Source organism: Monodelphis domestica, chromosome 4 (assembly GCF_027887165.1).
Source record: "Monodelphis domestica isolate mMonDom1 chromosome 4, mMonDom1.pri, whole genome shotgun sequence".
NCBI lineage: Eukaryota > Metazoa > Chordata > Mammalia > Didelphimorphia > Didelphidae > Monodelphis > Monodelphis domestica.
In genome coordinates, this window is record NC_077230.1 from 308,746,161 (window position 1) to 308,759,072 (window position 12,912).

The window sequence follows — 12,912 nt, forward strand, 5'->3', positions numbered from 1 at the left end:
TTAGTTTTCCTGATTATTATTGTTCAGTTGTGTCTGATTCATCATGATTCTATTTGGGGTTTTCTTGACAAAGATACTGCAGTGATATACCATTTCCTTCTCCAGCTCATTTGACAGATGTGGGAATTGATGCATGGAGGGGTTAAGTGAATTACCAAAGGTCACACAACTAATAAGTATTTGAGGACAAATTTGAACTCAGATTTTTCTGATTGCAGGCACTGTGCTCTATCTACTATGCCACCTAAATGCCAAAAGTTTTCCTAATTTTTTTTGTCCAATAAGAAGTCTTATTTCCATCAATTGCTTTATTGAGTTTATCAGTTACTCATCCAGTATCACTTCTATGTCTTGCTTACTTAGTTTGTTCTACTGATCAACTTTTCTGTCTTTTTAAAAAATCAGAAATCAAATAATTTTATGCTCATTTAATATTGTTTTAGAGCTTAAAAATATCATGTTCCCTTCATTCCACCTTTTTTCATTATTTTTCTTGAGCTTCTTCAACTTTGTTCAATCAGATGAATTTCATTATTTTCTATTTCTACAATTTTCCATTCCTGTGATATTTTGAGTAATGGCAAAAAATCTACAAATTAATTGAAGTAATATCATCAGTATTAGATTCTTCTGGCCCAGTCATGAACCAGAAATGTGTCTTCAAATATTTTAGCATTTTATTTATTTATGTCAGGAATGTTTTGGAATTGTACAAGTCTGGATTGTACTTTGGTAGTCTAATTCACAAATATTTTATACATTTCATAGAATTTCCTTTTATTTCTATCAGCTATTATTTTGGTGGTATATATAGAAAGGCTGGTGCTTTTGTGGTGGTATTTTATAACCTGCTATTTTACCGAAATGAGTTATACAAATTTTTTTCATTGAATCTTTGGGTTTTTTTCCTTCTTTTTTCTCAAATAATAATCATGATAGTGAACATGTGTACGCTAGATCTTTTGCTTCATGTGTCAAAATTGTATCCTGTATTTCTTTTAAAAGTACTATTATCATTAATAACTCTGAGATATCACCTCATACCTAGCAGATTGGCTAACATCACAGCAAAGGAAAGTAATAAATGTTGGAGGCAATGTGGCAAAATTGGGACATTAACGCATTGCTGGTGGAGTTGTGAATTGATTCAACCATTCTGGAAGGCAATTTGGAACTATGCCCAAAGGGTGCTAAAAGACTGTCTGCCCTTTGATCCAGCCAATAGCACTGCTGGGTTTGTACTCCAAAGAGATAATAAGGAAAAGGACTTGTATAAGAATATTCATAGTCACACTGTGGTGGCAAAAAAAATGGAAAATGAGGGGATGCCCTTCAATTGGGGAATGGCTGTACAAATTGTGGTATCTGTTAGTGATGGAATACTATTGTGCTCAAAGGAATAATAAACTGGAGGAATTCCATGTGATCTGGAACTACCTCCAGAAATTTATGCAGAGTGAAAGTAGCAGAACCAAGAGAAAATTATACTCTGTGATAAAATCGAATATAATGAACTTCTCTACTAGTAGCAAAAAAAAAAATCCAGGACAATTCTGAGGGACATATGAGAAAGAACACTATCCTCATCCAGAGAAAGAACTGTGGGAAAAGAAACACAGAAGAAAAACAACTCCTTGATCAAATGGGTCGATGGGTATCTGACTGGGGAAATAAACTCTAAACAATCACTCTAGTACAAATATTAATAATATGGAAATAGGTCTTTAACACATGTTAAACCCAGTGGAATTTCATGTCAGATATGGGGGAGAGGGGGTAGGAGGAGGGGCGGGAAAGAACATGAGTCTTGTAACCATGGAAAAATATTCTAAATCATCTCATGTATTTTAGTGGTTCAGTATTTCAGAATAGAGAGAAAAAGTGGGGTTCAGGGGAGACATCCGATGTTTAGGGTTGACTGAGAGAGAGGAGAAGGGATTTGAAGATTTTCCCCCTTCTGCCTTCCCTCCTTAGCTTAGCTATGGCTGCTCTCCCAGATTTGCTCTTGTCCCTCTTATCCCCCCTTCACTACTTGAGACCAAAGTGTCTCCCCTTGATCTGTTCACTCATTACTTGATTCAAAGCTTGGGGAAAAGATAACTACTTTAATGTCAACTCAATTAGGATAATACAAAGGATTAACTGGCAAGGAAAGAATGGGAAAGGAAGGTGTGAAAAATGGGGTCCCTGTCTCTATTGGGGTCCCTGTCTCTAAAACCCCTTTCCCTCCCTCCTCGAGTTTGGGGGGAGCTCAGGCTTCAGCAGCCTAATTCCCCTGAGAGAGTCGGGTTGACTCACCCTGGGTTTGGCCCATTGACCACACAGTTCAGACTCAGAGCAACAGGACCTGAGGTCTGACAGAGATTCAAAATGCCTTTCTCAGGTTTTTTTCCTTCAATAGTCTTTTTCAATTGAATTGGAAAATATTGGGGGGGAAGGATTTCCAGCCACAAGAAGGAAAAAGTGGGTAACCCTCAGGAGAAAGTCTTTTTCAACCTTCTCTCTTTGGCCTCTCTGGACTGAGAGCCCAACTGCTCTTCCAGCCAGAATCTTCTCCTCCTCAAGATTCTAAACCCTTGGGGTCCCTCCACCATTGAGGTGATCAGTTCCACACACTCTTCAGCCTGGCACTTTTTCTTTAGTGCCAGCCACTGTCACACTAATTAAGTAAAATTTCAAAAAAAAAAAAGTTCTATTATCTCTTAGTTTTAGGTAGCTATTCTTTATGATATTAAGGAAAAGTTCATTTATTCATTTGTGTCTACTGTTTTTTCATGAATGAGTTGTACATATTGCTGGAAACATTTCCTGCATCTCTTAATGGCTGGATTTGAAAAATTATTTTATGTTAACATGAACTGCATTTTTCACATTCTAGATTTTGACAGAACAAGTTTGCACTCAAGTTGTCCATAAACCACATCCAGAGCCAGATTCCACAGTGAAAATTCAGAATCCAAGTAAGCAAATTCTAATATCTTTTCATAATCTCATTAACTTGAATAACATTTAATCAGAAGTTAAATGATCAAAAGCTTATCTGGACATCTTATGACCGCCATGGCTTTTTCTCATTGCTAATCACAGAAGGGGAGGTAGATGAATAATTATTAAATTGATTTGAATTTCATATCCTACTGAATTAGACTTCATTTGATTTTAATTTTAATATAACTTTTTTGCTTATTTACAGTGATTCTTAAAGTTGTGGCAACATTATTAAAAAACTCTACACCAAGTGCAGAACTAATGGAAGTTCGCCGTTTATTTTTATCTGATATGATAAAACTTTTCAGCAATAGCCGTGAAAATAGGAGGTATATATTTTTAATATTTTGCTGATTCATTCATCTCAATTTTGTGTTTTTCATCCTGATTTTGAATCTTTATTATATATTGTTAAAGATATTTGAAATCATTATAATATCTAATATCAGAATATGAGTTCAAGACATATCGTGTGGGCCAAATTTGTCACTAATATGTCATTAGAGAAAATTTTGCTTCAGTTTTCACACACAATGTATATCCATAGGCAAATATGTAATTCCAGATTTTTTCTACATAGCATATGCACATATTTCTATATATACACACACTTGAAAATACATATATACATATATATCATTTACACATATGAAATTTATACTGATGTGTTCAATCAATAGCACTTAAATTGTTTTGCCAGTTTTGTGACGGGTTTGCATTCTTCTACCCTGTTTCTCTAATAGAGTTTGTACATTTACTAAATTGTTAACAGGGTATAATTTGTGACCTTGGAATAGAAAAATAATATTGGGCTTATAGAGTTTGAAGATGGTCTACTATTCAAACAAAACAGTAAAATAAATTCTTTCAGAGAAACAGTCTCTTTTTCTAACCTCTCTAAATTGTTTTCTTAATGGAGTAACATGTTTTACGAAAGGATACTATATCCCCAAACAGATAATTATCATGTCTTGCTTGCCTACAGATTTGTCTACTCTAAGATAATATATAGCATTTATATTTTTAACATTACTGTTGTTAATATTTTGATTTTGTATGATGGGAAAAATATTGTTGTCCCACCTAGTCTTCATTCTCTCATTCAGACTAAATTTATTTTACCATTTTTAATATTAGTAATGGGTTTATTCATGTTTTCTCTCTCATGCTGTGTAAATTTTTCTTTTATCCCCCCCATTTTTAAGCCTGTGGTGAATATTTGGCATGGTTTTCATGAGTTAAAAATCCTTTTCTTCAAAACTAGAATACTATTTGTTTCATTCTAAATGTGACAATTTGGAATTTTACATGGATTCCTAAAAAGAAATTATCTTTCTCTCTAGATGTTTACTGCAGTGTTCAGTATGGCAGGATTGGATGTTTTCTCTTGGCTATATTAATCCCAAAAATTCTGAAGAACAGAAGATTACTGAAATGGTGTATAATATTTTTCGGATCCTTTTGTATCATGCAATAAAATACGAATGGGGAGGCTGGAGAGTCTGGGTGGATACACTCTCAATAGCTCATTCAAAGGTACCAACTAATTTTAAAACTTTGTGTTGAATGATAGTGGATCTCAGATCGTTTCGTCAATTACTTTTAAAAAATTGTTTAGTGCCATCTTGTGGATAGCACATATTATGACCAACTTAGTTTTTTAAAACTGTTGTTTTTTTAAAAAATGAAGCCATTTTATTTTAGAGCTAGATTGGGATCTAAGATATGTAGTCTAACCATTTCATTTTATTTTTGTGTGTATATGTATATAGCAGCATTATTTGTATGTAGCATATTATTATAAAATCAAATTTAAAGCTCTAAGCATCCTTTGAGGTGATTAGTCCAACAACTCTTACACACATACATATAAACACACACACAAGCCTGCACACACACATGGATAAAGAGACTGAACTGAAGGTTAAAGAAGGCAAAAGACTTTTCCAAGTTCACATATCATAAATTATAGAACCAAGATTTAGCCTGGGATTTCTGACACCAAATCCAGTGCTTGTTCTACCATATCACAGTGAGTTCTTTCTGAAATAATTCAATTCATTAAATATACTTTGATATGTAATTGTTTTCGTCTTCAAAAAAAATGATCAAAATTTATTTTTATTTCCAAAATTTGTTGTAAATGGTTTTTGTCACTTTCACATAGCATGTTTTCTTTTTGTCTTAATTCTAGGAGACATGCTTTGTATCTAAAGTTTAAATATTATGCTTCTAAAGTAAATGCCTCTGAAAATGTTGACTTAAGATTTTTGCTTAGGTTTACACCTTATTTAAAATGATCATATTTTAAATCTTAGGTTCATACTTTTTATGTTTTATTAACAACAGCTGACCTTTCATTGGGCTGCAATGTTTGCAAAATACTTGTTACATTAATTTCATGTAATTCTCACAGTAGTGTACCTATGAGGTTTATACTACAAGTATTATTTTTCATATGTTACTAATGAGGAAACAATCTTTGAATAGAGAAATTATTTTCTTAGGGTTACAATGTTAGGAAGCATTGGAGATTAGAATCAGATCAGTATTTCCTGACTCAAGTCCACTTCTCTTTCCATTATACCATGCCATCTATCTGTTAAATAAACAACTGCTAAAAGAATATGCCTATTAACTTATGAAAGAATCAACTTTATAGACTTTTTTCAGGTGTTTAGAGTGTTTTCCTCAGAACAGCCTTGTAAGATATAAAGTATGACAGCATTATACCTTTAAAGTTTTTTTTGAAGATACAACCTCTAAGAGGTTGTGACTTGTTCATGATCACACAGCTTATAAGTTTGTGTGACAGAAAACCCAGGTCTCTTGACCACAAATCCAGCATTTTTTCTAACTGTCTGATATTCCTTTTCATTAATTTTTAAATACCTAAAACCAGAGGCTCTAAGTTATTTACAATTTATTAAAATAACATTACCTTCCATTTCAGATAACATTGAATTTTGTAAAATATTTTTATAAAAATTCTATCATTTGATCCCATCTTGTCCTTTGGTTTTTGAGTCTTTAAATTTCTTGGTATATTATCAATTTTTTATATTTTTGTGTAGTTACAATGAGTGTTCATCTGGTTTTAACTTCCTCACTTTGTATCAATTAAGAAAAATCTTTCCATATTTCTTTTTATTTATTCATATTTGTCACTTGATACAGTAATTCTCTTTAATTCATGTATTGAAATTTTCAAATTAATTCCTAAGAAGTTTTTTGTTGTCATGTATAAAGCTATTAGTATTTTTATCTAAATTGGTATTTTTTCTCCTTTTAATTATAATCTCAGAGTGTAATCAGAGTAAGAGATTACTATCTCAAAGAGTATAAATAGCCTTGTTATCTTAATCTTTACTTCCATTTTCTTTTCAAAAAAATTTTTATGAAGAGTATGTTTACTGTTGTAATGTGTGCAGTATTTAATTTTATCTTAGCTTTGTTCTCATGCTCACTAACTTACAACTCTTTTCTCAGGTGGTCTTTTCCAAAATGATTTCATTGTTACTAAACTTTAAGCCAGGAGACGTGTTCTAACTAGCTTTTATTTTGCTACAAATCATGTATGACTCTGAGCAAATCAAACTTCATCTTTAAAATGAATTGCTATTTTAGTTGCTCTCTACAAAGTTGCTTTGTGCGATAAAATTCTCCAATTCTTTCATCTCAATATTAGTTTGTCATTAAATTAGCATAACTTTAGAGATTTTTTTTAATACTCTGCAATTTTCTATGGGATATGAGCTATTGGAGCACTTGCATTTTCTGTTTTTATAGTCATAAGTTCATTTTCTTTTTATACATGATAGCACATTTAGGTGGATGAGCTAGAGAAAAAAGGGAAATTATGTAGTCTCATCATAGGACTTTGTTGTGAATAGCACACCAAGCCTCAGCATATTGTCTCAGCTTCACATTGAATCCAAACTAGACAGATTTGTACTTATAAGTATTTTGTAAATGCATTGTATTTCAAATAAACATAAGCATTTTTCTCAATTACATATTCTAAATGTAATTAGTAAAACTTTACAACATGATTATTTGCATATTATACATAGGAACATATTGGCATTTATTTTACTAGTATCCTAGAGTAGGAGGAGCACTGTATGTGAGACATTGAGTATAATACGCCTTAAGTAAGTAGGAAGTATAGTGGAAAAGAACATAAGATTTCAAATCAGAGGATACAGGAGTTTGAATTCTGTCTCTTATCACTTACTATCATTGTTACCTTTGCCTATGCTACTTTTATCTGCTGAGGCGTCATTTTCCTAAACTGTAGAATGACTTGTGCCAGATGATCCAAAAGGTTCTTTATTTAGTACTATGATTCTAAGATCCTAGATCATTTTTTTTACTAAGACTTCCTACCTCTTCTCCTTGGTTTTATTGTATATTCCAAATAATTATACTCTTCTTATTGAGCATTTTAAGAGAGTCAAACCTTTGATTTATCAGTCTAGAAAATTCCTTTCTTTAATAGAGGAATAGCTTTCCTATAATAGTTTTGGAGATTTGCAGTCTGTTGTTGTTGATTCATTTTCAGTCATGTCTGACTCTTCATGACCCCATTTGTGATCTTGGCAAAGGTATTGGAATGTTTTGCCATTTCCTTCATCAGCTCATTTTATAGATGAGGAAACTGAGGCAAACAGGGTTAAATGACTTGCCCAGAGACTCCAAGCTATTAAATGTCTGAGGCCAGATTTGAATTCAGGAAGATGAGTCTTTCTGATTCCAGACCAAACTCTATCCACTGCACCAGCTCCAAGAGGTTAAGTGACTTCTCTAGGATGACATAGCTAGTATACATCAGAGATAGAATTTGACCCCCAAGCCTGCTCGATTTGAAGGCCACTTCTCTGACCACTATGCCATGCTATCTCATGGAAGATTAAAATGTGCTAAAATTTTTAAGTTCAAATTTTTTTCCATTATAAGAATATTTTCAGTATCATAAATTACCTTCTGGTCAATCATTTTACTTCTATTTTGTACATAAAAGATATAAGTATCATTTATATCTGTCTTGTTTTTAAGGTCACCTATGAAGCTCATAAGGAATATCTAGCTAAAATGTATGAAGAGTATCAAAGACAAGAGGAAGAAAACATTAAAAAGGGAAAGAAAGGGAATGTGAGCACAATATCAGGTCTTTCATCTCAGGCAACTGGTACAAAAGGGGGAATGGAAATCAGAGAAATAGAAGATCTTTCCCAAAGTCAAAGCCCAGAAAGTGAAACTGATTATCCTGTCAGCACAGATGCCAGGGACTTGCTCATGGCAACAAAAGTATCAGATGATGTTCTAGGAAATTCAGATAGGCCAGGAGGTGGTGTACATGTGGAAGTACATGATCTTTTAGTAGACATAAAAGCAGAGAAAGTGGAAGCAACAGAAGTAAAGCTTGATGACATGGATTTATCACCCGAGACTTTAGTTACTGGTGAAAATGGTGCACTTGTGGAGGTTGAATCTCTGTTGGATAATGTATATAGTGCTGCTGTTGAGAAACTTCAAAACAATGTCCATGGAAGTGTTGGCATGATTAAGAAGAGTGAAGAAAAGGATAATGGCCCATTGATAACACTGGCTGATGAGAAAGATGAACCTACAAATAATAGTACCTCATTTCTTTTTGACAAAATTCCTAGCCAAGAAGATAAACTTCTTCCTGAACTGTCTAGTAATCACATTATTCCAAATGTACAGGAAACTCAAGTACATCTTGGTGTTAGTGATGATCTTGGACTACTTGCACATATGACTAGTAGTGTTGACTTAACTTGTACATCAAACATAATAGAAGAAAAAGAATTCAAAATTCATACAACTTCAGATGGAATGAGTAGCATTTCTGAAAGGGAATTAGTTTCATCAACTAAAGGTTTAGAATATGCTGAGATGACTGCTACCACACTTGAAACAGAGTCTTCTGGTAACAAAGTTGTGCCTAATATTGATGCAGGAAGCATAATTTCAGATACTGAGAGATCTGATGATGGTAAAGAAGCTGGAAAAGAAATCAGGAAGATCCAGACTACTACAACAACTCAAGTAAGTTATACCTTATGAATTCTAATAAACAACAATAAATGAAATATGTGTACATGGAATATTATTTGCAATTTCTATATGATATCAAATTATTTTTAAATACTTCATTATCATATCTTTGTGCAATAAAGCATTACTGCTTACTGAGTAGATATATTTCTTGGACAAAACTCTATTAGTAACACCTTACTCATTTTGACCCATTAATATTTACCTAGTAGTAAGGCATTTTTACTTCATTTTCCAACCAGAAAAAACATTCAGTGAAAAATCATCACTGCTGAATTACTCAAGTAGTAATTTAAATGTGGCAAAGGTTTTGACTACACGACATTTCTCTATATGGTTGCTGGGCCAGAATACTTAGTAACCAAGTAGTTAACTTGGTCATTGTCATTATTAAGCTATAAGTTTTTCATTTCATTAATTTTTGAAATATTTAAAAAGAAATTGTATTCAGACAGATATAATCAGATCACAAGATCATAGATCTAGAGCTGGAAAGGTCCTTAGAGGATATCTAGTTCAACCTACTAATTCTACAGATACCAAGGTCTAGGAAGTGACTTGCCTTAAGGACATAAAGATGGTTTAAATAGCAGAATGGAGATTTGAACTCCGGTCATTTGACTTCTAATCTAGCATGTGAATGAGACACAACATTACATACTATTCATATGCTTTTGCATTTTATTTTGTTATAAAATATTCATTTATATTACTTAAGATTCTCATTTCTTCCTTAGGCTTATCTTTTTCAAGCTAAATGGGTCTTATATGCAAAGGTTTGAGAAAAATGGCAGCAATATATTGTCTTCATTGATCTTTATTAAATCTTCTTAGTTTTCCACTGTTATTTTGAAATCTTTGAGGATAAAATAATAATTCATACTTGAGTTGAAAGACAACACCTCTACAAAACATAAAAAGTTATTAATAGTTTGCCTGAAACCTTCCTAGTAATGAGTAAATGTTTTAGTGTAGTGCATGCTTATTGTGAGTTAGCAGTGTGATGCCACAGCCAAAAGGCCAGTGCAATTTTGGCTTGTATTAAAAAAGACAATAAGGAGATTATTGTCTTTCTGAATACTCCTATATTATAACTACTGTGTTTAGAATTTAGTGCTCAGTTCTGATTGTGCACTTTAAGGACATTGATATACAAGAGAATGTAAAAATGACACTTGGGATAATGAACAAGCTTTGAGTTCATGTCATATGAAGATAAATGGAAGAAACTGAGGAAAATAGAATGGAGAAGAGAAGCCTAGGGAGGGGGAGCGTGACAGCTATCAATATCAGTGTATTTAATGAACATATCTATCATATGTAAGAGGGATTAGAATTATTCTATTTGTTCCCTAGAGGCAAAACTTAGAAACAATAAATGAATAGAAGCTTTGAAAAGACCAATTCGAGTTTAATGTTAGGAAGAATTTCCTTACAATTGTTGTTTTTCAGTCATTTCTGACTTTTAGTGGCCTCATTTAGGGTTTCTTGGCAAAGATAATGGAGTAGTTCACCATTTTCTTCTCCAGTGTATTTTATAGATGAGAAAATTGAGATAAACATTAAATGACTTGCCCAGGATCACAAAACTATTAAGTGTCTTAAGGCCAGAATTTAATTCAGAAAGATAAAGCTTCCTGACTCCAGACCTGACACTCTATCCACTCTGCCACCTAACTGCAAACAACTAGTTTTGTCCAAATTACTACAATTAGATGTACCCAAAAGGGAAATGGGGTGCTTTGGGAGGTTATTACGGGGTTCTCCTTTAAGGTCTTCAGGCATTGGTTGGGTGACTGTCACATATGTGATAAGTAGGTATTTCAATATATTGAACTAGATAATTTCTAAGAAGTTTTATAACTCTTAAAATTCTGTGATCTTGAAACCCTATAGAAAAAGTAAACATTGATTTACTTACCTCTTTATTTATCTCTATCAGATTTTTTACTTTGACTATAACTCCATAATGAGATACTCTATGTAAAAGGCATGTTCTATTCCTGTTAGATACTATTAAACCTTTGTGCAACAGCTTTGTTTGGGAGACAGTTTTTAATTAAAAAAACAATTTAAATAAGGCAAGATATATTGATCACTCATTATGAGTATTTTAGAGTACCTGCAGCTTTATACCATACTTATAAAAATGCACTCAATATAGAGAGTGAAATGTGTTTTGAGATAGGCTAGATTGCTTTATTATTTGCATTTCTTACAGTGAAGGAGATGATAGAATTATTACCTTTATTTCTTGGTTAATAATGTTTCTTTCAGTCCAATGTTCAAAATGGTAATTTATTAATAATCAGTACAGTTTTCATGACTATTATTTAACTTCTAAATTCTTACTCCAAGACTTAACTGAGGCATGGAGATAGTTTTGAGTTCTAGAAGGTTATGCTACCAGAAGACTAGAGTTTGGCTAATTTCTACTTATACAAAAATGTTTGGAATATTGGAATTCTGCAACCTATTATGTTCAGAAGTCTAACTTAACTTGCTGTGAACTATTTTATCATCTTAAAGTTATCCAACTGGCAATTTTTTTTTTCTTTTGGCCATAAGTTCTTATGAAAATTGTCTAGTGATATAATTAATTTGAGACCTGCTTTAGTTGTAAGGGGTCAAGAAGGGCAGAATAACCATATATATTTTATTTACATACAGCTCATTTCATAGAAAATTTTCATCATATATTGTACAGATTGCTGTGAATATGATTTGGGAGAACTTGGTTCCAATTTAGACTAAAAGGTTTAGATTTGTAAAGTTACCATAATCATTATATTCTCTGTCGCACTTTTTAAAATTTATAAAATAAAGGGAGAGCTTTCTGCTTAATTGTTAAAAATGTTTATACAGGGAATTCTTAGTTGGAAAGATGATTACAGAAATTACATACAAAGGATTTATTCTACTAACCCTGTTATATCTGTACTTGAAGTTATGACTAATTTGTTCTTAATATTTTTGAAGTCAGATATATTATGTGCACTTAAAAATATATCTTTTATTTAGGCGGTTCAGGGACGAGCTATCACTCAACAAGACAGAGATCTCAGAGTTGATTTAGGATTTCGAGGAATGCCAATGACTGAGGAACAACGACGTCAGTTTAGTCCAGGTCCACGCACAACAATGTTTCGGATTCCTGAGTTTAAATGGTCTCCAATGCACCAGAGGCTTCTTACGGACTTGCTGTTTGCTTTAGAAACAGATGTACATGTTTGGAGGAGGTAGAAATATTTCTTTAGATAAAACAACATTCATTTAAAACCAAACCGTTTTTTTAAAAGTGTAAGCAGAATGCATATGGGTAGGATTGATTCATATGTTCTAAATTGTTATTAAAATAATATATTTGTTATGCACATAACTGTTTTTTTAATTATAGGCATAGTGATTAGGTCAAAATGTAGGACATTAAAATAAAGCAAAATTTACCTCTCCTATTTTATTCTTTTTACTGTATAAGGAAGACTAGGTAAAGAAATTAATTTTTTGGAAAGCTCAAGAGATCTTATGTGTTTAGTTAATTTCTGTTCTAATTAAGTGATATGAAAATATTTAGATGAATTAAAAGATAAGCCCAGAGCTAACATGTTAGAGCTCATATTATCAAAAGTGTATATCAATTTTGATATCTTTTTTCCTAACAGAAATAACTATTGAAATAAATTAACATCATCTTTGCTTCCCAGCATTGATTTCTTGTGAAAGACATGTTGGTATAGCAATTTTGAGTTAAATTTTATACTTCTCTTTATAGCTGTTTTATACTCTATTTATTTTATTGTTTTATACATTCTAAAAATAAAATTTTGCCAAACATTTTTT

At 32.3% G+C, this 12,912-nt stretch overlaps 1 protein-coding gene across 9 annotated transcripts in view; it reads left to right on the forward strand.

The window, feature by feature from the left end:
* NBEA (neurobeachin) overlaps positions 1–12,912 on the forward strand; it is an 829,579-nt gene that overhangs the window by 244,814 nt on the left and 571,853 nt on the right. For all 9 annotated transcript variants that reach the window (XM_056794740.1, XM_056794741.1, XM_056794743.1 and 6 more), the window contains 5 exons: positions 2,879–2,960; positions 3,194–3,317; positions 4,332–4,524; positions 8,047–9,063; positions 12,094–12,311. In XM_056794740.1, the coding sequence (XP_056650718.1) occupies positions 2,879–2,960; positions 3,194–3,317; positions 4,332–4,524; positions 8,047–9,063; positions 12,094–12,311 (1,634 nt within the window). The remainder of the gene's footprint in view (positions 1–2,878; positions 2,961–3,193; positions 3,318–4,331; positions 4,525–8,046; positions 9,064–12,093; positions 12,312–12,912) is intronic.